Below are 22,247 nucleotides of genomic sequence, written 5' to 3'. Positions count from 1 at the left end.
AAATCACTTTAATGAAATTACTTTTATGAAAACACTTATAAAAGTAATTTTATAAAAAATACTTTTACAAAAGCACTTCATGAAAGTGCTTTTATGAAAGCACTTTTACAGAATCAGTTTTATAAAAGCACTTTTACGAAAACACTTTAATAAAAGTACTTTTACATGAAAACACTTTTATGGAAGTACTTTTATAAAAGCATTTTTACGAAAGCACTTTTATGAAAGTACTTTTATAAAAACACTTTTACAAAACCATTTTTACAAAAGCACTTCTACGAAAGTACTTTTATGAAAATACTTTCATAAAAGTACTACGAAAGCATTTTTACAAAAGCACTTCTACGAAAGTACTTTCATTAAAGTACTTTTACAAAAACACTTTTATGAAAGTAATTTTATGAAAGCACTTTTAATTTTCAGATTTCTTCATTTTAATATATATTCATAATTTTTATATGTTCTGTATTTTTATATATAAATTTTGATATTTCATTAGATTTGGTGTGGATCCAATCCACTCCATTTACATTTTAATGGATTGGATTGGATTGGACTTAGTTTGTATTAGGTTTGGACTAGATTGGGTCTAGTCCATTTGTAAGTGGACTCACATTGGACTGGACCGGGTTGGACCAAACCCAGTCCGATTGACACCTCTAAGTACATACATAAATAATTAAGGGATTATCAGAAAAAAAGAATAAACATAATTAGAAAATATTTTAACGTTTGAGTCATCTCTGAAACTGGAACTTTACCTGGAATTAGTAAAAATCTGAGTTGGCACGAACCACCACTTGGGTAAGGTGTTTTTTTTTTATACAATACTTATTTAGGGTTTTTTTTTTTTATACATTACTTGTGTAAGGTGTTTTTTATGAAAAGCGTTTTATCTCTCTCTATTTGACCAGGTGTATAATTTTGGAAAAAAAATATATTTTAAGAAATATGCTTTATAGTAAAAAAGTTAAGATACATAGGGAAAAGTCAATAAATCTTAAAAATTAATAAAAATAAATAAATCCAAGTCTCAAATGATTATAATTTAGATATATACTCAAAAAATACAATTTTTATTGGTTTCTGTGGGGTGTAAACCATCAAATAAATACTCAAGGAAACGTTTAGAGAAATAGTTAAAGTAATTAAGAATATCTTGAACTGGACTGTAGATGTGAACGCTCTTTTGTTCAATGCCTTTATTAGGTAGGCAATTAGCAGTTCACCACATCGTCTTGTACGAATTTAATATCAAAATTGTAACAACTAATATAATTTGTGGTGGTTGAATACAAATTTGTAGTAGGTGGTAACGATTATAGTAATCAAGTATAGAACGTGACACTTTTTTTATAGAAAAAGCAAGTACACATTGATGCAAAACACAATTCGTGGTGTATATATAAGGTGAATCAATGGCGGGCCATATAGATATTGTAATTCATGACAGCCCACAGCCTATCGCGGCCCACGGACCTCTAATTTAAAGGACAAACCGTTCAATAAGCCTATATATTTGCAAAGATTTTCTTTTTTTTTTTCTTCTTTTGCCCTAAAACATTTTTTATTGGTGATAGTATGCGGCGTTGGGCCCCTACGTTCATTGATACACTATGTAATGCCTTCTTTTTCACAACTTAATCTATAACTCCTGGATATAAGGAGTTTTATTTCTAAAGCTCAGTTTGAAAAGATTATAAATATAAATATGTACAATAAAAATATATACAAAATACAAGGTTTTAACAAAGTGGCATGACCTTGACATCCATCATAAAAAGGGCAGAAGTATGTACTTTAAGATGGTGCAAAATTATTTTTTAGTATGAAGGATGCCTTACAACCATTTCGATCAACTGACGGATTGGCCTAAATATATAATGAATTTTATATATGTTCCAAATTAAATACAAATTTGCCACCAACTTGGATACATTAGTGAATACATCATTGTTCCATATACATGAGGCCCAACTAACGTATTTATTTTTTATTTGAGATAGCAGCAACTACAAGTCTACAAGGCGTTCATATAAAGTTTATTATTAACAACTGGTAGTATGGGATGTTAATGTGAGGTATTCCACATAGTAGAATGGGATGCTGTGTTGTGGGGTATATATGTGCTTGGGTTCCCTCCCTCTAACCCCTAGTTTTTAGGGGTGAGTTCTCTTAAAACACATAACATAATCATAACAAAATGATAAGAGTTTTACGTTCTCTCTCTTTTTGTCAATGATAGGATTTTCTATTTTCAAGTATGCCCCCTTGAATTCATTATATTCCTATTTTGGATTTTTTCCCATATTATGTGTTTGATTTTCTATTCATACGTGGTAATATGGTTTGCCACTAAGTGTTCCTTTTAACATGATCTATGTTTAAAACACCAACTCTGAAATTAAGATTTTTGGGTCCATTTGGTTTACAGTTAAAATTAGAATGGTATATTCTCATAATCTGTTTGATTCAGATAGGAATATGAATAGGAATTAAAATCAGCAGAAATGAGATTTCATTCACAAGAAAGGAGTAGGGAATGGCCGTTCCCTTAAATGGGGGAATGCCATTCTAGCAGGAATGAGAATGGGATTCTGATTCCGTTCAATCAAATAGTTGGAATAGGAATAGCCCATTCCGATTCCATTGCCAGACCTATTCCCACGAGCCAAATGAGGCCTAAAAATATGTCAACAATATTGTTGTTAAGCACTTTACAACTTGTAAGATAGAAGTTGGTTGAATGCAAAACAAGAATTTAGTCCAATGTGACAAAACACCACCCTGAAAGATACATGACGAGATAGGTCCTTAAATTCAGAATAAACAAGTTGATTAGGCAACAAAATTGATGAAAAACTAAGCATACATGCATACATACATATAACATTAGTAACCCAAAAAAAAGTCAATACCTACCTTACATCACTACTCTCCAAAACCATCATAAAGTGACTGCTCCAAACAGGTTCCAACATGATTTGTATCCACACATTTCATGCATGAGACTATGTATGGTTGTAATGTAAATAAATTTGCTCTGATGCAAAACCATGATAGTGCAAATGATTTGAGTGTAAATTTTGACTTATTTTTATTTCAAATTTTAGATTATTTTGTTTGATTGTAGTACAAATGAAGTAAATTAAGACATGAAGCAAAATAAAGTGAAGTTCAAAATAAAATTAAACAAAAATTTGCATTTTTTTTGCATTTGTACTAGTACAAATAAATTTGCACTACAATCAAACATAGCCTAATGGATTCCAATTTTTTTTTTGTTGGAACATATTGAGACGAGTTTTTTGTTTGGAGGAGATTCGGGTTCACATAATCCCTGGTCCAGCTAGAAAGACCAGGTTTATAAGTGAATACACATTACCCTATTATTCATAGGGATGACACTTTTTCCTATTTCCCTGATCCCTATAGGGCCCCAAATGGAGCGGGGATGGGATGAATTTCTTCTGTGGAGACGGGGTTGACAAAATTTTCATCCCCATTAGTGAAAACAGACCAAGGACAAGGAAAGCATTTCCCGCCCTATGGGGATCTAATCCCCACCCCATGGGATCCCCACTAATATACATGTATATATGTATGCATATGTTTATATACATATATATATATATATATTAATATTTTTAAAAATATGTTTAAATCTTTCTTAATAAGATTATAAAATTTAATTATTTTATTAAAATCACAGGAATGGGGATCCCAGGGACGGGGAACCTTGTTACCGTCAGCGGGGACGGGGAAGACTTATAACTTTTGGTTTTCCTGTCTTTCCCGACCTTTTTTTTTTTTCAAACCAAACACTGACTGATTGTCCCAAATGTCAGCGGTTTGGTGGTTCTGATCATTCAATTTTTAGCTGACTTTTGGGGAGTAGGTGGTAACCGACTGATGTGGGTCAAGTGCTGCAATCACCGTTACTGGTAGCGGGACCACTCGACCATACTTGGCACTTTAGCGGTACACAAGTTGGAGCCTGGAGGACGCAGAGTTCGCATGACGCATCACATTTACCTACCGTTTTGTATAAATCCGCTTTACGTACGTTCAGTCTCTACTCTTCATTCGACATCCTTATAAATTAGGGGATTCCTCGGGCTCGTCTCCCCGTCCTGCATCCTTCCGAGTTCCGAATCTCCAATAAACAGGAGCGGTAGAACTCGAAACCTTTTCCCTCCCTCTCTCTCTCTCATCACAAAAATGGGTAGTCTGGAAAAGGAGAGAACTACGGTGGGTTGGGCAGCAAGAGACCCAACAGGGTTCCTATCGCCTTACACTTACGGTCTAAGGTAGAGCTTTCTTAATTTTGACAAAACCCTCCAAACCCTGCTTTGAAATTCCATTGATAAATATATTCTATTTTAATTTTCCTTCACAACCCAGTCTGCTCTTTTGTCTGCTAAAGCTTCTTCTTCTTTATCTATGTTTATTCTGTGGTGGTGAAAACAAACAGAAACACAGGTCCGGAGGATGTGTTCATCAAGGTGCTATGTTGTGGCATATGTCATACCGATCTCCACCAACTCAAGAATGACCTCGGAATGTCCAACTACCCCATGGTTCCTGGGTATGTATGTAATTATATATTACTCCGACCGTCCCATTGCTTGTCTTTTGTTTCTCTAAATTGTGTTTTGTTTGTATGTTTCGATTATTTTGTTCTGTAAATAACTGAATTAACTTTGAAGGCATGAAGTCGTGGGTGAAGTGGTGGAGGTTGGGTCTGGTGTGACCAAGTTCAAAGCCGGTGATCGCGTCGGAGTTGGCGTCATAGTTGGTTGTTGCAGAGAGTGCTCTCCTTGTAAATCGAACATCGAGCAGTACTGTAACAAGAGGATTTGGTCCTATAATGATGTCTACCCCGATGGTAAACCCACCCAAGGAGGGTTCGCTGGCGCCATGGTCGTTGATCAAAAGTAAAAGAAACAGAATCTAGAATCGCTTTACTGTTCTCTTTCTTTCCTCCTTTTCAGTTTTTAGTTCCACCCCATAATGGAAGGTTGATAATTTCTTTTAACCCTGCTGCTTTGGGGTGTTCATGCTAGATTCGTGGTGAAAATACCAGATGGATTGGCACCAGAACAAGCGGCCCCGCTACTATGCGCTGGGTTGACAGTGTATAGCCCGTTGAGCCATTTTGGATTCAAGAAGAGTGGGCTGAGAGGAGGAATTCTGGGTCTCGGGGGGGTTGGACACATGGGTGTGAAGATTGCCAAGGCGATGGGTCACCATGTCACTGTGATTAGCTCCTCCGACAAGAAGAGAGAGGAAGCGTTGGAGCATCTGGGTGCCGATGCCTACCTCGTAAGCTCTGATGCTGAAGCGATGCAAAAGGCCGCTGATAGCCTTGACTACATCATCAACACTGTCCCTGTTTTTCATCCTCTCGAACCTTACCTCTCTCTCTTGAAGGTTGATGGAAAGTTGATCTTGCTCGGCGTCATTGCAAATCCTCTGCAATTCGTTACTCCCGTGGTGATACTAGGTGGGCCTACCTATCTTCTATACTCTCTACTTCATCAGCTTTCTTAATTTTACTGAAAATGTTAAAATGAAATTCGTGTATTGTATGTACCTTGAAGGGAGGAAGACGATCACGGGGAGCTTCATAGGCAGCATGCAAGAAACAGAAGAGATGCTCGAGTTCTGCAAGGAGAAGGGGCTGACTTCGCAGATCGAAGTGGTGAAGATGGATTATGTAAATACAGCCTTGGAAAGGTTGGAAAAAAACGATGTGAGATACAGGTTCGTGGTGGATGTGGCCGGGAGCAAGCTTGATCAGTAACGATACTACAATCAACAATTGCTAGTGTTATTGCTTCTTTTACATCACTTCGTCCTCACGCATTCTTCTTCTTCTTCTTAATGCTGACTTTTATTGTGAAGTTGTGGTTCTCTCTCTCTCTCGCTAGTGTTTGAGATTTTTTCTGGAGATTCTGAATAATATCATGTAATAAGAATGTGTTATGTAGTGACAGTTAGTCAGGGAATTTGTACTTTTTCTTTTTTCTTAACGATGGAATTATGGAATCAGGAAATAAAGGTTTTCCAGGGGATTTGTACTCACAAATAATGTGAAATGTTAGTTCTGTGAATCCCCATCGCCGTGGGCCCCATAGCATAACCTGGGTGTTGATCGGCCACATGTTGGGTCTCCTTATAATATCCTCGGAAACATGGCAATCAATCCCATTAAATCCGTACATGGACGTTGGAAAATCAGAATTCTCATACATACATATTCCTATGTAGATTTTATATAGAACAAGTTAAGCGGTTCACTATCCCCAGGTTCATTTCATTTATGGTTGTTGATGTGGATGAAGGGTGGCCTCCATTAACTTGGGTAGCCAAAGTTTTTCTCACCACCCTGCATACTCGGCAAAATGATTTAAATTGAGTTGAACGTGATCAACAATCTAGTCATGACTAGAATGTGGATAAGATTATTGTGGGTGGAAGATCCTGATTATAATGGGATATTTGACGTAGGCGTACATGGCAGGCATGGGATTTTGACATGTGGCATTGTTCGGATGGCATCTTGGGCCATCCGCTGCTAACAAATTCCAGGCAACCTTAATATACCTGTTCATGGGCCGGGTGGTTCGATAGGCCAGTCCGGCCCGGCCCAACCCCCGGACGGGCTTGAACGGGCTTTTTGGCCCGTGAGCTTAACCTCGGGCCAAAAAGCCTGGCCCACATAAAATTCGAGTCGGGCTCGAGCTTTGCCAAAATAGCCTGGCCTGACCTATAGTTAAACCTAAGTAAAAACCCTATGTGATGTCCATTTGAATAATTTTTTTTTATTTGAGAAGGTTGTTGATTCACTTATAGGCCCATTGTTCATTTAAATAGGGGAAAAAAAACATCTGAATTAAAATAGATAATGTTTATTTGAATAGGGAAAATTTTGAATATCTTTTATTAGGTTGGGCTTCAAGCTCGGGCTTGGGCTTCAGGCTTTTTATCAGGGCCGGGCTCGGGCCCAAGTTGTAGGCCCATTGGTCGGGCCGGGCTCGGGCTCGGGCCTAACATTTTTCTGTTAATAAAGAGTCAAAGCCCGGCCCAAACCCGGTCCGGCCCGACCCATGAACATGTCTAAAGCTCAAGTATAAATAAGTGGCGTTAGGGAAAGTTATCTTGTCTTTTATAGGGGTGAGCATAATTTGGTTAAAACCGAATAATCGAATCGAAAATTTTGATTTTGGTTTTTTTGGTTTTTGGTTAAATCGGTTCGGCTATTTCGGTTTTTGGTTTCGGTTTTTGGAATTAGAATTTCGGTTAACCGAATTAACCAAACTTTTTATTATTATATATAATATATAATATATAAAATATAATATGTAATATATAATATATAATATATTATATATAATATACTGAAATTCGATTTCATAATATATATTTTATAATATATAATATATATAATAAAGTATATATTATTAAAATTCAGTTTTAATCGAAATAACAAAAAACTAGACCTGGCAAAAAGTTGACCCAACCCGCGAACCCGACCCGAAAATAGGGGTAGGTCTCATATTTAGCAACCCAAATGTGAAAATGACCCGACCCGACCCAAAAAAACTGGGTTGGGTTGGGTCATGGGTCAACCCGTTGACCCGACTGTCAAGTCTAATTGGGATTATTTATGCATTGCTAGAAGTTTCCACTCTTTAATTTTTTCTATTTAGTATTTACTTTTTATTGTTTACTCTTTAAATTGTTAAATCTTCAAGTTTTTATTTTATATTTGGAATTTTAAGGTTAATTCTTTTAATTTTGATATTTTTCATGTAATTTTTCTTTATTTTTTTTAAATTTCAATTATTTTTTAGGATGACCCGAATTGACCCATGGGTCAACCCTAACTCAAACATTTTGGGTTAGGGTCTAGCATTTGACAACCCAACCCGAAATCGACCCAAAATACCTTAACCCAACCCGAACCGGACCCACCCAACCCAATTTCCAAGTCTACCGAAAACCGAACCCAAAACTTTGGTTTCGGATATTTCAATTTTTCTAAATTTCGGTTTTGGTTTTTATTATTTTAGTTTCAGTTTTTAAAATTTCAGTTTATTTGGTTAGGTTTTTAATCCAATAAACCGAATGCTCACCCCTAGTCTTTTCTACTCTCAAGCTCTCTAGCATCCTGGTGACCTTGCCTAAGCTCTCTCTCTCAGGCTTTGTCCGACCCCTTGCTACACACTTACTAACTTGACCTTTGGAGTCTCTGCCTCTAAGATAAAACCCAGGGCCTCTGACGTGCTTCTTCCCTCACAAATTGGACTTACAGGCCCTTGACTCATCAACCCTCGAACTCAATTAGCCCTTGTCTACGGAAGCATAATTACATTGTTGCCCTCGACCCAACCTTGGCAGCAACAATTGGCGCCGTCTGTGAGAACAACTACTAAGGCTTCCCCTAAGTAAAGACTTGCTTCAAAAAACTACCAAGCTTCCAACACAATGGCTGATAACCAAGATTACACTCAAAATGCTTAGAACCTAGCCACCATAGACCAATTCAAGATGGTCCTTGACCAACTCGACAATATTACTTAGAGACTAGATGAGGTGGGGCGCTCATTAGGAGGCCACCCATAGGGTAGCCACCCCATTGGGAGCTAGCAGCTAGGGGCATCACAGTGGACGCTCTTCCCAAGCTCCACTGATCCAATGCCCCATTGCACCTAAAAGAGTCGACCCCTCAATGTCCAATAGTAGTAGCCCACGTGCTAGCAAGCCGTTGAAGACCTCTTGCCTCCCCAGCCGATAGGGGGTGATCTAGTCAGATCCTAAGACAATTTTTGGGACTACGACCGCTACTATCAAGTGGAGAGCCCTCGGAACGAAGGCAGGCGCTTTGACAACTACAATCTTCCTCTAAGGGCTAGAGGCCAACACCTCGCCTCTCTCTCTCATGTGTCAGATCTCCATGAACTCCTCAATGATCAATGGGCTCAAAGGAACCAGGACATGCCCGCGTCAAAGTACTCTAGGAACCGGTCTGACCCATTCTGTGTTCGAGAGGACAAAGATGAGGCCCAAGCCCCCATTGACAAAAGAATTCGCGACCTACAAGCGTAGATCGGCATCATGCAAGATGAACTTCGACAAGTCAAGGAGGGCCGAGGTGATGCCTCCACCAGTCAAAACCCCTCGTCCAACAGAATGGATGCCTTCACCAACAACATCACCTCGAAGCCTCTCCCACCTCACTTCAAAAACCCCACATTGGAACTGTATGATGGAACCACTGACCCAGACGACCACCTGGAAAGCTTTCGAGCGCTCATGCTCCTATATAGATATTCTAACACCGTGACGTGCCAAGCTTTCCAGGTGACCTTCAAGGTGGCAGCCCACCGATGGTTCTTGGGACTCACTCCTCGCTCCATCATCTCGTGGGAACAGTTCACCAATCTTTTCCTCTCCCACTTCATCAATAGCCGACGGTGCTAGAAGACCGTCGTCTCCCTCATGTCCATCCAATAGAAGCATGGTGAGAGTCTATGGTAGCTCGAGGTCCGAGACCTCAACTCCTTGGCTTCAATGCATGCAACAATCAACGACCTCCAGCCTAGACCCCTCAAGTGATCCATTGTCAAGACACTGCCCAAAAACAAGGTAGAATTTTTGAAGAAGGCACAAAAGTACATCGCCACCAAGGAGGCCTCAACCGGCAAGCGTCTGGAGGGCAAGGCTGATCCCAACCGAGGGAGTTTAAAGAAGAAGAGGAAGTAGAGACATCCACGACAACAATAACAACAACAATGTGGCAACAAGAAGCCACCAGCCTTAATCTACAACAAATATATGCCACTTAACTCTACCGAACGCAAATCCTCATGCAAGTAGGGAAAGAGGAGTACATGAAGTGGCCGGAAAAAAAAATGAAGAGGAACCCCAAGAGGGGTAATCCAAAGAAGTACTACAAGTGCCACCGCAGTACTGTCCATGACACTAAGGATTGCTACGACTTGAAAAAATGAAACCAAGTCTCTCATCCTCCATGGTCACTTGAAAGAATATGTGGGGGGCAACACCGGTGCCTTGTCCTCACATCAGCAACAACAACATAATAGCAACATGGCCAGGGTCATTGATGTCATAGTGGGGGGCATAAGCTCATGTGGAGCCATAGCCTCAGCCCAAAAGGCCTACACCAGGCAACTCAACATCCAAGGGTCAGCCCCAAGAAGCCAAAGAAATACGAGGGAATCACCTTTTTGGATGACGATTTGAAGGGGGTCTCGGTGCCCTATGATGACGCATTGGTGGTGTCGATGACCATTACCAACTTCATGGTGAAGAGGATCCACATCGATAGTGTGTCATTAGCCAACATCCTCTTTCATGATACTTTTGAAAAGATGAAGCTGACCCCAGAGCGGTTGCAGCCGACCGACGTGCCACTGGAGGGAAGAATCACCCTACCAATAACGGTAGGAGTAAAGCCTCGGCAATCAGCGAGGATGATCGAGATCTTGGTCATGAAGATAAGCTCCCCCTACAATGCCATCATCGGTAGGCTGACCCTTCATGCACTCAAGGTGGCCATTTCTTCCTACCACCTTGCCCTAAATTTTCCCATTGAGCACGGCGTCGAAGTTGTTCAAGGGGATTGACAAACAGCCAGACAATGCTATGTGGCAGTGCTAATAGGCAAAAATAAATAAGCTTTGTCATTGGAGGGGCTCGACCTTAGGAATGAACCAACAAGCCGAGGACCTTCCTCCAGACACCCTTTCTGAACTGGTAAGCTTCCTTAAAGCTAATGCTTACGACTTTGCTTGGTCTTCCACTGACATGCCCAGAATTGACCCTTTGGTCATTACTCAAGGCGGAGTGTGGACCCAAGTTGTAGGCGAGTTCAACAGAAAAAGAGGAACTTTACATTGAATCATTGGAAAGCCATCGGGGAGGAGGTTGATAAGCTACTTGACGTTGGCTTCATCCGAGAGGTACATTACCCTAACTGGTTGTCCAATGTGGTCATGGTTAAGAAGGATAATGGGAAATGGCAGATCTGTATTGATTTCACAGACCTCAATTGAGCTTGCCCCAAAGTTAGCTTTCCTTTATCGAGGATTGACCACCTCGTCAACACCACCACAGAGTACGAGCTATTAAGCTTCATGGATGCCTTATCTAGATACAACCAGATTAAGATGCATACCAAGGACAAGGAGAAAAACTCATTCATCGCTAAGCATGGAACTTACTGCTATAAAGTCATGCCCTTCAGCCTGAATAATGCCGGAGCCACCTATCAACGACTTGTGAACAAATTTTTCTAGCACTAGATGGGAAGAAACGTCGAAGCCTATGTGGATGACATGGTTGTGAAGAGCGTAAAGGCACTAGATGGGAAGAAATGTCGAAGCCTTTGTTATGCTGAGGAAGTACGACATGAGGCTTAACCCCAGCAAGTGTGCTTTTGGCGTCACCTCGAAAAAATTCTTGGGCTTTATCATCACACAGTGGGGTATTGAGGCCAACCCAGAGAAGATTCAAACTATACTTGACATGGCACCACGGCTTACTGGCCGAGTGGCTGCCCTCAACCGATTCATGTCAAAGTTGGCCAACCATTGCCTACCCTTCTTCTAAGCCACCAAGAAACTGAAGGCATTCAAGTGGACCAAAGAATGCCAACAAGCCTTTGACAAACTAAACTCTTACCTCACCTCACCCCCTCTGCTCACTCGGCCGCTTCTAGAAACACATTGTTCCTATACCTCTCGGTTGGGACGATACCGTCAACTCTATTCCAGTGAGAGAAAAAGAAGGAGTGCAAATGCCTATCTACTATGTTAGCAAGGTCCTCTACGACACCGAGACCAGGTACCTGAAGTGGAGAAGTTGGCTTCCACCTTGGTGGTCTCGGTTAGAAAACTCAGACCCTATTTTCAAGACTACAGCACCACAGTCTTGACTAGCCAACCCCTCAAGTCGGTACTTTCCAAGCTCAAGACCTTAGATCAGCTAACCAAATGGGTTATTGAGCTATATGAGTTTAACTTAAAGTACTAGATGAGGCCTATAATCAAAGTGCAAGTCCTGGCGGATTTCTTGGTGGAGTGCACCTTCAGTAGATCCCTCAACTAGGCTCCCATAAAAGATGAGGGACCTCAACCGATCTAGAAACTATTCATGGATGGGTCTTTCAATGCAAAGAGAAGTGGAACAAGCCTCATACTCGTTACCCTGGAAGACAATGGGGTGGAGTATGCATTGTGATTTGACTTCTCGGCCTCCAACAATGAAGTTGGAGTATGAGGCCCTACTTATTGGATTGCAACTTGCTAAAGACCCCGACGCCCAACACATTGAAGTCTTTAGTGACTCTCAACTGGTGGTGAACCAAGTAAATGGCAAGTACGAGACCAGAGAACCCAACATATCACATACTTGGCCAAGGTACGAGAGCTAGCCCACCACTTTCAACGCTTTGCCATGCTGCAAGTACCACGAGTTGAGAACATGAGGACCAACACCCTATCCAAGTTGGCAAATACTTCGGATCTAGCCCTCAACCACACTATCCGTTTTGAGAAGTTAGCATGACCCAGTAGAAGAAGCTCACGTACTCCCTGTGCAAGTGGATCCCTGTTGGATGGATCCCATACTCAACTACCTACAACATGAACAACTCCCCTCTGATAGAAATAAAGCAAGGCGATCTGACAACAAGCAGCCCATTACCTTGCCCTACCCCCAATGCCTTCGTTAGGAGGAGGGTGAGTACATGCTCTAGGAGATACATGAAGGCATCTGTAGCAACCACCTCAAAGGTAGAGCCTTGGCCCAAAAAAGTACTAAGGCAAGGGTATTTTTGACCACCATATAAAAGGATGCAATTGAGCTAGTGCAAAAGTGTAACCGATGCTAGAGACACTCCAACATCTCCCAATGGTCATCCACAACCCTATTGGCTCTCAATAGTCTATGGCCCTTCGCCAAAGGAGAATGGATCTCCTCGGCCATTTCCCTCAATTCACTAGGAATAGGAAATACCTTGTTGTCACAATTGATTACTTCACTAAGTGGATCGAAGCCGATCCCTTGGCCACCATCACAGCCAAGATGATTCAGGATTTCTTTTGGAAGAACATCATTTGCCACTTCGGCATCCCCCACATGCTCGTCGTTGACAACAACAAGCAATTCGACAATGCCAGGTTTAGAGAATGGTGTGCCGGCCTCGGCATCAAGCAATAGTACATCTTGGTGGGCTTCCCCTAAACCAACAGGCTACTGAGGTCACCAATAGGACTATCTTGGACAGGATGAAGACAAGACTAAATAGAGCCAAAGGCCTCTGGGTTGATGAACTATACAGTGTCCTATGCGCCTATCAGACGACACCTCGGACCGCCATGGGTGAGACCCCATTTAACTTGACTTATGGCACCAAGGTTGTCATTCCAACAAAGATTGTCTAGGCGACACTTCAGACTGAGGCATACAATGAAGCTGAGAATGATGAAGAACTTAGAAATAATATGGACCTATTGGAAGGCGTCTGAGAGCAGGCTCAATTCAAGGTTGTGGCCTATTAGCAAAGGGTACCCCACTACTACAACTCTCAAGTGAAACACCGACATTACAAGGAAGGCGACCTTGTCCTCAAAATGGTCATGGTGCCTAAGCCTGGTGTTGGAAAGCTCGGCCCCAACTGGGAAGGTCCCTACAGAATCAAGAAGGTCATTGTCCCTAACACCTTTTGGCTAGAAAACTTGAATGGAAGATTGGTTCCTCATACTTGAAACTCTAAGAACCTCCAATGAAAAGTGCAAAGTTCCTTCCCCCCTTAGCTCCAACTTTAGTGTTAATGTTTTGACTTCACTCAGCGCCCAGGACCCCTCGACCGTGTGACTAGCTAAAGGACACAACCTTTACAAAGTATATGCGCTTGAACTAGATGACAGCTAAGGCACACAACTCTAAGTGAGTCATACGCCTACCTACCCTTTTAGCTAAGGTAGAGAATCTCGCGCTCTTGCCGAGGTGAGTCCACCTCGCATGGGTTGGAGTCCGCACCCCGCACTGAGGTATCCACCTCGGCAGGGTAAGACTCTATGGCCTGCCTTGAGGTGCCCACCTCAGCCCCAGCAAACTCTTCACTCTCATAAAAAAAGGCTACCCAAACTAATACTAGACATATTGAACTAAGTCGAAGAAGACAACATGAAACAAAAATAAGGAGAGATGAACTCACCAAGAAAACCGGAGGAAGCGAAAAGACCTTGGGTGCAAAGGCAACTGACACCAAATCGGATGAACTGGAGCACGACCTCAACAAAATCAAGCACGCAATATGTGGCAAAAAAATGGGTCCCTCTGGCTCATATTTATAGCCATCGTGATTGGATCTCAATGGTCGAGATCTATGCAATCCGATGGCTCCCATGAAAACCGGTTGCACGCTACCAGAAGTCGAAATTGGTTAAGCGCGTGTTTTGATGTCTGCGGAGTTAATAAATAGCATGACGTCCGCGCATACCCGGTACGTGATCTGGGCTTTCCTTGGTCGAGCCAACAAGTTATGTAGGTCTGACCGAAGAGTCATCTCACGAACTGGCTGGAAGTCGTGCCAAACCCACCTGGGCTTACCATGAACTCCCCACATCGGGTCGGGACCCCTGGCATGGGGAGTGGGGGGCAATTGATGACGGGTGGTTTGGCCCAACCTAATGAGTAAGGGACACGTGGATGCAGCCTGCCATGCAGACAACAGATCAGCGTGTGGTGTCATGACATCAGATTGCAGGACCTCAAGAGCTTGGTCCCTTCGGGATCAAAGCACCTCGAAACTAGAGTACCTCGGTACCAGAGCACCTCAGCACTAGAGCACCTCGGAACTAGAGTACCTTGGTACCAGAGCACCTCGGTACCCATACATGCCGAGATGTCACGTAACCGAACCTAGTAGGTCGCCAGTTATCTCCGAGCCTCCTAGGATCACATTGCGTAACCGTAGGCCTTATATTCTCCCCGTCCGAATCGGAGGGAAACAATAAACCTCATTAATTGACACATTACTCTCTTTCCAAAGCGGAACGGATCCTAACGTCATGGATCGAAGGTTCTGGGAACATTTCGAGAGGCCTACAGCATGTTAGCTACATAAGGGCATCACCCCCCAAGACTCAGGAACGCGCGATTATTTGCTCACTAGCACTCAAGTATTCAGCTCGCATCCATAATTCAATACGAACTTAAGAATCGGATCGACCTTGCTGGGTTATCCACCCTGGGTTCTCTGATCCTTTATCTTGCAGCTTGGTCCAACTCGCCATGCGACTAGGGTCTAGGAAATCTTCTAATAGGAGCTTCCAGATCGTGCACTATCATAATTATTCCTCTTTTTTGGGATAGAAATATGAATTCTTCTTTTACTTATTTGTTAGATAAATTTCAATCCAAATTAAATGGGTGGAAAGCTGTCAATTTTTCTCAGGTAGGTAAGCTAGTTCTTTTGAAATCAGCTCTTCAATCCATTCCTAATCATGTCATGTTTGTTGTGGCTCTTCCAAACGGTCTGAATGAAAAACTTGTTAGAGTTCTAAGGAAATTTTGGTGGTCTTTTGGGAAGAATACTAAGGGTTTTAGTTGGACAAATTGGAATCAAATTTGCTCTCCTAGATCCTATGGTGGTTAAATATGTTCAATTTCACTGTATTTTTCCTCATAAATTGAAATCTAATTATTCAAGAATTTGGAAAAATATTTATAGATCCATTTTTCTTCTTAAACCTAATATGGTGTTTAAGGTTTCGTTGAATTCTGCTGAGAATATTTAGAATGTGCTTTGAATTCAAGTAGATAATCATTTTATCATGGTTTTCAAAACTGGACCAGACCGGATGGTCGGACCAGAAAACCAGGAGCCGGTTCCATTTTCCTCCAAACCTGCCTTTTTCCACCAAAACCGTTGATTTTGGTCAGCAAACCGCTGAACCAGCTGGTTAGTTGTTCGAACCGTTTGAATAGTTTGGACCGTTTTTCAATTTTTTAAATTTTTTTTTCAAAACGGGCTGACCATTCGGGTCGAACGGTCAGACCGTTCAAACCGATAACCGGTTTGGTTTTAAAAACCATGCATTTTATAGCTAGCTCCTTTGGCCCTGTGGCTCGGCAAGCTAGGAATATCTCATTTAATGAGCTTTTGGATTCCATAGGAAATTGGAATTTGGAAGCAGTATGTCAATCTCTTAGGGATAATTGGGTGTCTTATGTTTTGAATGTGCATATATTTAGGGATATCCAGGTTGATAGGTTTAGTTGGAGGTTAGCAAAGAATGGTTCTCTGAGCGTTAAGAATGCTTATATATCAATCTGGAGGAGGAGGGAATTTCAATGATCCTCGGAGAAAGAAAGGTTAATTAGAGAGGTTTGGAAACTGAAAGTTGGTCCTAGGTATAAGTTGTGTTTATGGAGGGTGATTAGAAATTTTGTTCCGGTTGCCGCTTTCACTCTTGAACGAGGATTTAATGTTTCCAGTTGTTGTGTATTTTGTGGAAATATGGAAGAGAGTGCTATGCATTTGTTGGCAAGAGCTCTGTAGTTTAATTGTACTTGGAATGTGAAAACTGATTTTTTTGCTAATACGTACTGAACCTACTGCTGATATTATTATTGAAAATTTAGTGAAGGTTTTATCTCGGGTTTGTCCTACACTTACTTAAAGTAGTTTTCAATTTAATGCAATCTTAATCTCGTTGGATGGGTTTGAACTTGCATGGTATGTACAGGAAGCTTAAGAACAGCCAGAACTGCCAAAATATATTTCCTCTGATCCTCTCATCGTCGACTACATTTTTTCAGGGTAAAAAGCTCTTATGGAAATGGATCTATCAAGTCCAGAGTCCAGATCATGGTATTCTTAAGCCCATGCCCAGGCCCAATTAAAAATTTGGCCCATTAGTTCGCAGCTTCAGAGAACCTAAACAAAGCAAATTGGCAATGTGCAGGAGGAGAGGAGCCTTAATAGAAAGTAGAGCTCTGGCCTAGTACAGTACGTGCCTGCAGGCGCCATGCTATGTGCCAAAGCTTCATCATATATACTGACAAGACAACGAGAAAAATAGTTGAAGTAAATTTTAAAATAAACAGCAAAATCTTTTTACTCTGTTATAAAGTGGCAAATATAGAGGAGACATTTCAAGAACATCTCATAGTTGTAGCAATCATATTTCTTTTAAGATTTTCTCCATGCCTTCAATATCTTCAATGGCGAGAAAGGATCAGGTTTCTTTTCTCTTAGTAGTTCGTTTATATACTCTTTCTTATCTTATTAGTTTTATATAATCTTGTGGAAATGGGTTTTAGTTAATTTCCTGTGCTGGAATTTAACTACTTTTGGTTAAATTTCTAGCAAATTCTATGAAGTATGAAATCGGCCGGGTTTTGTATTATCAAAATCATAGTTCTTTTGGTACATGAAATGGATTTCAATATGCTTTCTAGACTGGGCACTTGCTTACTGCATGTTTCACGATTCAGGAATTCAAGAAATGTTGAACAGTTTTGTTAATGAGACATCAATTTTCTGATGATGATTTTCATCTGCTTCGTTACACAAGGAATTTGGAAGTTGACATTCGTGTAATGGTTTTTTGGTTTCTATTTACTGGGTACTTAATTCAAGTACAAGGCAGCTAGACTGGTACTTTAAATGGTCTACCATGATACAGAATTTCTCGTCTTTTGTTTATGAAGAAGCCCTTGAAAAGGAAAAAAAAAGTCAATTAATCAATTATATTTCAACCCAGTAATTAGAGTGAAAGTCCTTCGAAATTGGCTGTTATAGGAGATCTCTAAATTCTCCTTTTATTCTATGCATTAGTCTCAGTTTTGGAGAAGGGAAAAATTTTTAGTAGACACTTCCTCATTTAGCTTTTCAAGGAATGAAAAGGCCTAATGGGGAGGTGGGACATATTTGTCTTCTTAGAAAGAAATAGTTGCAATTCAGAAATCTAATCATAAAATAAAGGTGATGTTTGACATCGATGTCATTTTCTAAGAAAACAACACCACGTAGGCACTACATCAGAGAAAGAGGTGCTTCAAACAATGCCCTCTTGTTTGGTACCGTTTGTATAAAAAAAAAAATGTTTCTCCAGACTATGCATTGGAAATCAGGAAAGTGTGGTCTAGAGCATGCCAAATTCAATGTTTATTGAGAAAATGGCACATTGCTTCTAGTGGTGCAATGATATGGCATCATCTTGGACATTGGATAATATAGATCAATGTTGAAAACATTGCTACCAGCACTGGTACTAAATAAAATCAGTATTGTTTTCTCGGAAAACACATATGTGTTCCAAACAAAAAATAAGTACCATTTTCTCAACAACGATGCTAGCACCGTTTTTATTAGAAAATGATGCAATGTTCCCAGCACCAATGCCAAGCACCTACTAAACCATCAAAAGGTCCAACTACCGTGTGGAAAAGTAAAGTTTTCACACGAGAAGGGAGAAACCTCTCACTACATGGGAAGTTAGGTGATAAAGTGGGACACCTACAAATATGGGGTTGTGTAGTTCACAATTAGTTTAGTATTATAACCTTAATAAAAAATGATAAAAAAATACTAAATTATTTTTATATTAATAAGTTAAACATTTTAACTAATACTATCTAATTTATTTTCTATCAAATTCACTATTTCATACATAAAAAATGATAAAAATTATATATTTCATAAAATAATCATTTCTGAATCTGAATCCGTTCTAGACAGGTAAGAACAAAATCCAACCCAATTATTAATCAAGACAAAATCATGGAACTAGAACTGTTATAATTATGTTCAATCAATTTATCTCCATCGGGTAGACCCAACCCATTGGTTCAACACTAGTTTTTTTTATAATAAATTTTTATTTATATAATAATTTATTAAATTGAATAAAATAAATAAATGAATAAATGAAAGTTTATTGGGTTGGGATTGGTATAGGCTATCTTGAACTAGACCCAACACATTGATAGCCCATATTGGGCTCAAGGGGAGAGAATAATTTGTTAGTATATTATTTCTAAATAAATAAATAATTTAGTAAACTAAATAAGTGTTTATTAAAATCTCTCTCTCAATGTCAAATCTCATTTATTTTATTGATTTATTTTTTTAAGTAAATAATCTATTTACTTTGATTAAGTAAATATATGTTCAGATAATAATAATAATAATAATAATAATAATAATAATAATAATAATAATGATGATGATGATGATGATGATGATGATGATGATGATGATGATGATGATAAATGAATAAATAAAAGTTGAGATAGAGAATAGGAGGAGAGAGAGAGAGTTAGGGGAGAGAGAAGAGGGATGGCATTTTATTTTATATGATGGCAACATCATAAATAATTATATGTGGCATTCCTATAATTTTCAAATGTAATAGAGTCAATTACATATGGAGGTTTGTCCTATATGTCATTATGTGGCACTCATGTAATTTTCAAATATTTGTCACTTATATAATTTTTGAATATCATATAGTTAATTATATAGGGAGGTTTCTCTTATATGTGGCATTCTTGTAATTTTTGAATACCATAAAGGCAATTATAGAGGTAAAGAGAAAGAACCGAGAGAGAATAGAGAAAGCATATATATATATATATATAGAGAGAGAGAGAGAGAGAGAGAGAGAGAGAGAGAGAGAGAGAGAAAGGTAAAGGAGAGAAGGGAGGGAGAAACACGCATCAAAATTTTAGATAATGCCTGTTAAGCTAATAGCATACCATGTGTCAACTTCTAAATGCTATTCGTACACCTTTCCCAATGCTTTAAGTATATACTTATAGATATGAAATTAAATGAATTGTTGCAAACCAGCTTCAGTCAAGGCCAAGCCGATTCGAGCACCCTCTACTGCCTTGCATTAAGAATATCTCCATACTTTTGTTCTTTATTTCATGGGGATATATTCCCAATGCAAGGGTGAAAAAGGCTGTTAGAATGGTGTGGAACAGCTTTGCCCTGATAGAAGCCGATCTTAATTAATTGTGTTTTCAATTTTCACACACTAGCATTGACAACTATAAACTACATTTTAAAAGTTAAGCTTTTCATTTGAATACTTTAGCATATAGAAAGTACAAGTTACAACAAAGGTGGATGGAAATAAAGACACATTAGGAAACTCATGGATCCATTTTTTCATAAGCTTGTTTGATCGAGTGATATTTTACATTTTTGGCAAATTAGTCCATTTGTTTGATGGCACATATAGCTTGAAAATACATGAACAATAATAATAATAATAATAATAATAATAATAATAATAATAATAATAATAATAATAACAACAACAACAACAACAACAACAATAATAAATACTTCTAGAAAAATGCAATCACAAATCAAGAAAAATATAAACATTTAACTAATTATTCATACAAAAATCAAGAAAAAGTCTATAACCCACATATTTCAGCATATTTTTTGCATGACTTTCAATAAAAAGCGATAAAAAAATCCTACATATGCATAGGAACCATCACATAGACCATGCAAAAAAAAAAAAAAAACAAGCATAAATAATTCAGATTTCTCATATGAAAATTTGAAAAAATCGAATCAAACAAATATTCATCCAAAAAAACCCAAAAATAACATCAAACATGGAGGGGAGGAGTTTGGGCGAACTAATATTTGTTCGCTGGTAGTTGGACGATGGGTTATCACCGTTAAACTTGCCCAAAAACAGATCCATGAACACAAAGAAAAGAGGAGTTTCAAGCGTTAAAAAAACTCACAAAAGTGGTTGAAATCAAAGAAAAACTACACAAAAATACAAAATAGCAAAATGACTGGTTTGCCAGTCATTTTTTGCACCGTCAATTGTCACTGGTGGACTTGCAAGTGAGTGTGTTGCCCTTACGTTTGTTGTGTTCGAATGGGAGGAGAGGGAAGAAAACCCTCGCACAGGAGTAAAACTAGGATTAAAAAATAACTAGGGACTATATTGTCCATTATACTCGAGAAAACACTTTTCCAAGAAGTGTTGAAAAAGAAGCAACTCTCATGTCACTTTTTTTATAAGTACTTTTTTACCAAACAGATGTATTACTTATTTTACCACTTAATATATGATCTCAACACTTATTTATTCTAAATAAAATCGAGGGAAATTCTCGATAGATACCCTATAATTTAGGCCGAGTGCCAATTTAGTACCTGAACTTAATGCAATAATCTAGTACCCGAACTTTCATTTTGCGATGATTTAGTACCCGACTTTAACTCACCGCCAATTAGAAGACGGAAAGACCTAATTACCCATCAACTATTTCGAGCAATGCATGGATTCCTAGTCAAAATTATGAAAATGACCCCAACTATAATTTCTCTACAAGTGGGAACCGTTGTTCACACTTGCAATTACTTGAGATTCTGAAAGCTAGCTCCTCATGCCGGTGATGTCAAGCGAATGCACCACCAAAAAAGTTCAAATCGACGCTCGAACACGATGCAGGAAAAGTTGAAATCGGAGAATCCAGTGCCGTTGCCAGAGAAGACAACTCTTGTTGTCGTATTGTTGCGTCCCCTTTTTTACTCAACCGTTGCCGGAGAAGACAATTTGTTGCCAACGCTGGAAGAGATAACCAGGGTATGTTATTTTGCTATTGTTTTCTATCATTTTCTATGCTTCTCGACCATCTCTTCTTTCTTTTCCTTACCATTTGCAGAAGATGAACTACTCTCTTTTCGCTTTGCTCTTCTACTTCCCCCCATCTCTACTCATTCACGTCCTACTTTTGCTTCTGACATATAACAGTTCCAAAATTTTCTGCAAGTGAGTGTGTTTCCCCTACGTTTGTTGTGTTCGAATGGGAGGAGAGGAAAGAAAACCCTCGCACAGGAGTAAAAATAGGATTAAAAAATAACTAGAGACTGTATTGTCTATTATACTTGAAAAAACACTTTTCCAAGAAGTGTTGAAAAAGAAGCAACTCTCACGTCACTTTTTTTATAAGTACTTTTTTACCAAACAGATGTGTTACTTATTTTACCACTTAATATATGATCTCAACACTTATTTATTCTAAATAAAATCAAGGGGAAATTCTCGATAGATACCATGTACTTTAGGCCGAGTGCCAATTTAGTACCTGAACTTAATGCAATAATCTAGTACCCGAACTTTCGTTTTGCAACGATTTAGTACCCAACTTTAACTCAC

The 22,247-nt window shown here is 39.4% G+C and overlaps 1 protein-coding gene across 1 annotated transcript; it reads left to right on the top strand.

Annotated features, from left to right (window-relative positions):
* Nucleotides 1-4,077: 4,077 nt before the first annotated feature.
* On the top strand, nt 4,078-6,091 carry LOC148877287 (cinnamyl alcohol dehydrogenase 1). The gene is made up of 5 exons (XM_088964755.1): nt 4,078-4,310; nt 4,475-4,588; nt 4,710-4,937; nt 5,067-5,506; nt 5,604-6,091. The coding sequence occupies exons 1-5, from the start codon at nt 4,222-4,224 to the stop codon at nt 5,804-5,806; spliced, it is 1,074 nt and encodes a 357-aa protein (XP_088820881.1). The 5' UTR covers nt 4,078-4,221; the 3' UTR covers nt 5,807-6,091.
* Nucleotides 6,092-22,247: the final 16,156 nt, after the last annotated feature.

This window comes from Nelumbo lutea, chromosome 1 (genome assembly GCF_056320005.1).
Source record: "Nelumbo lutea isolate HS-2025 chromosome 1, American lotus-T2T, whole genome shotgun sequence".
Lineage (NCBI taxonomy): Eukaryota > Viridiplantae > Streptophyta > Magnoliopsida > Proteales > Nelumbonaceae > Nelumbo > Nelumbo lutea.
Note: the sequence above shows the minus strand (reverse complement) of the source record. Positions and strands in the feature narration are given on the sequence as shown.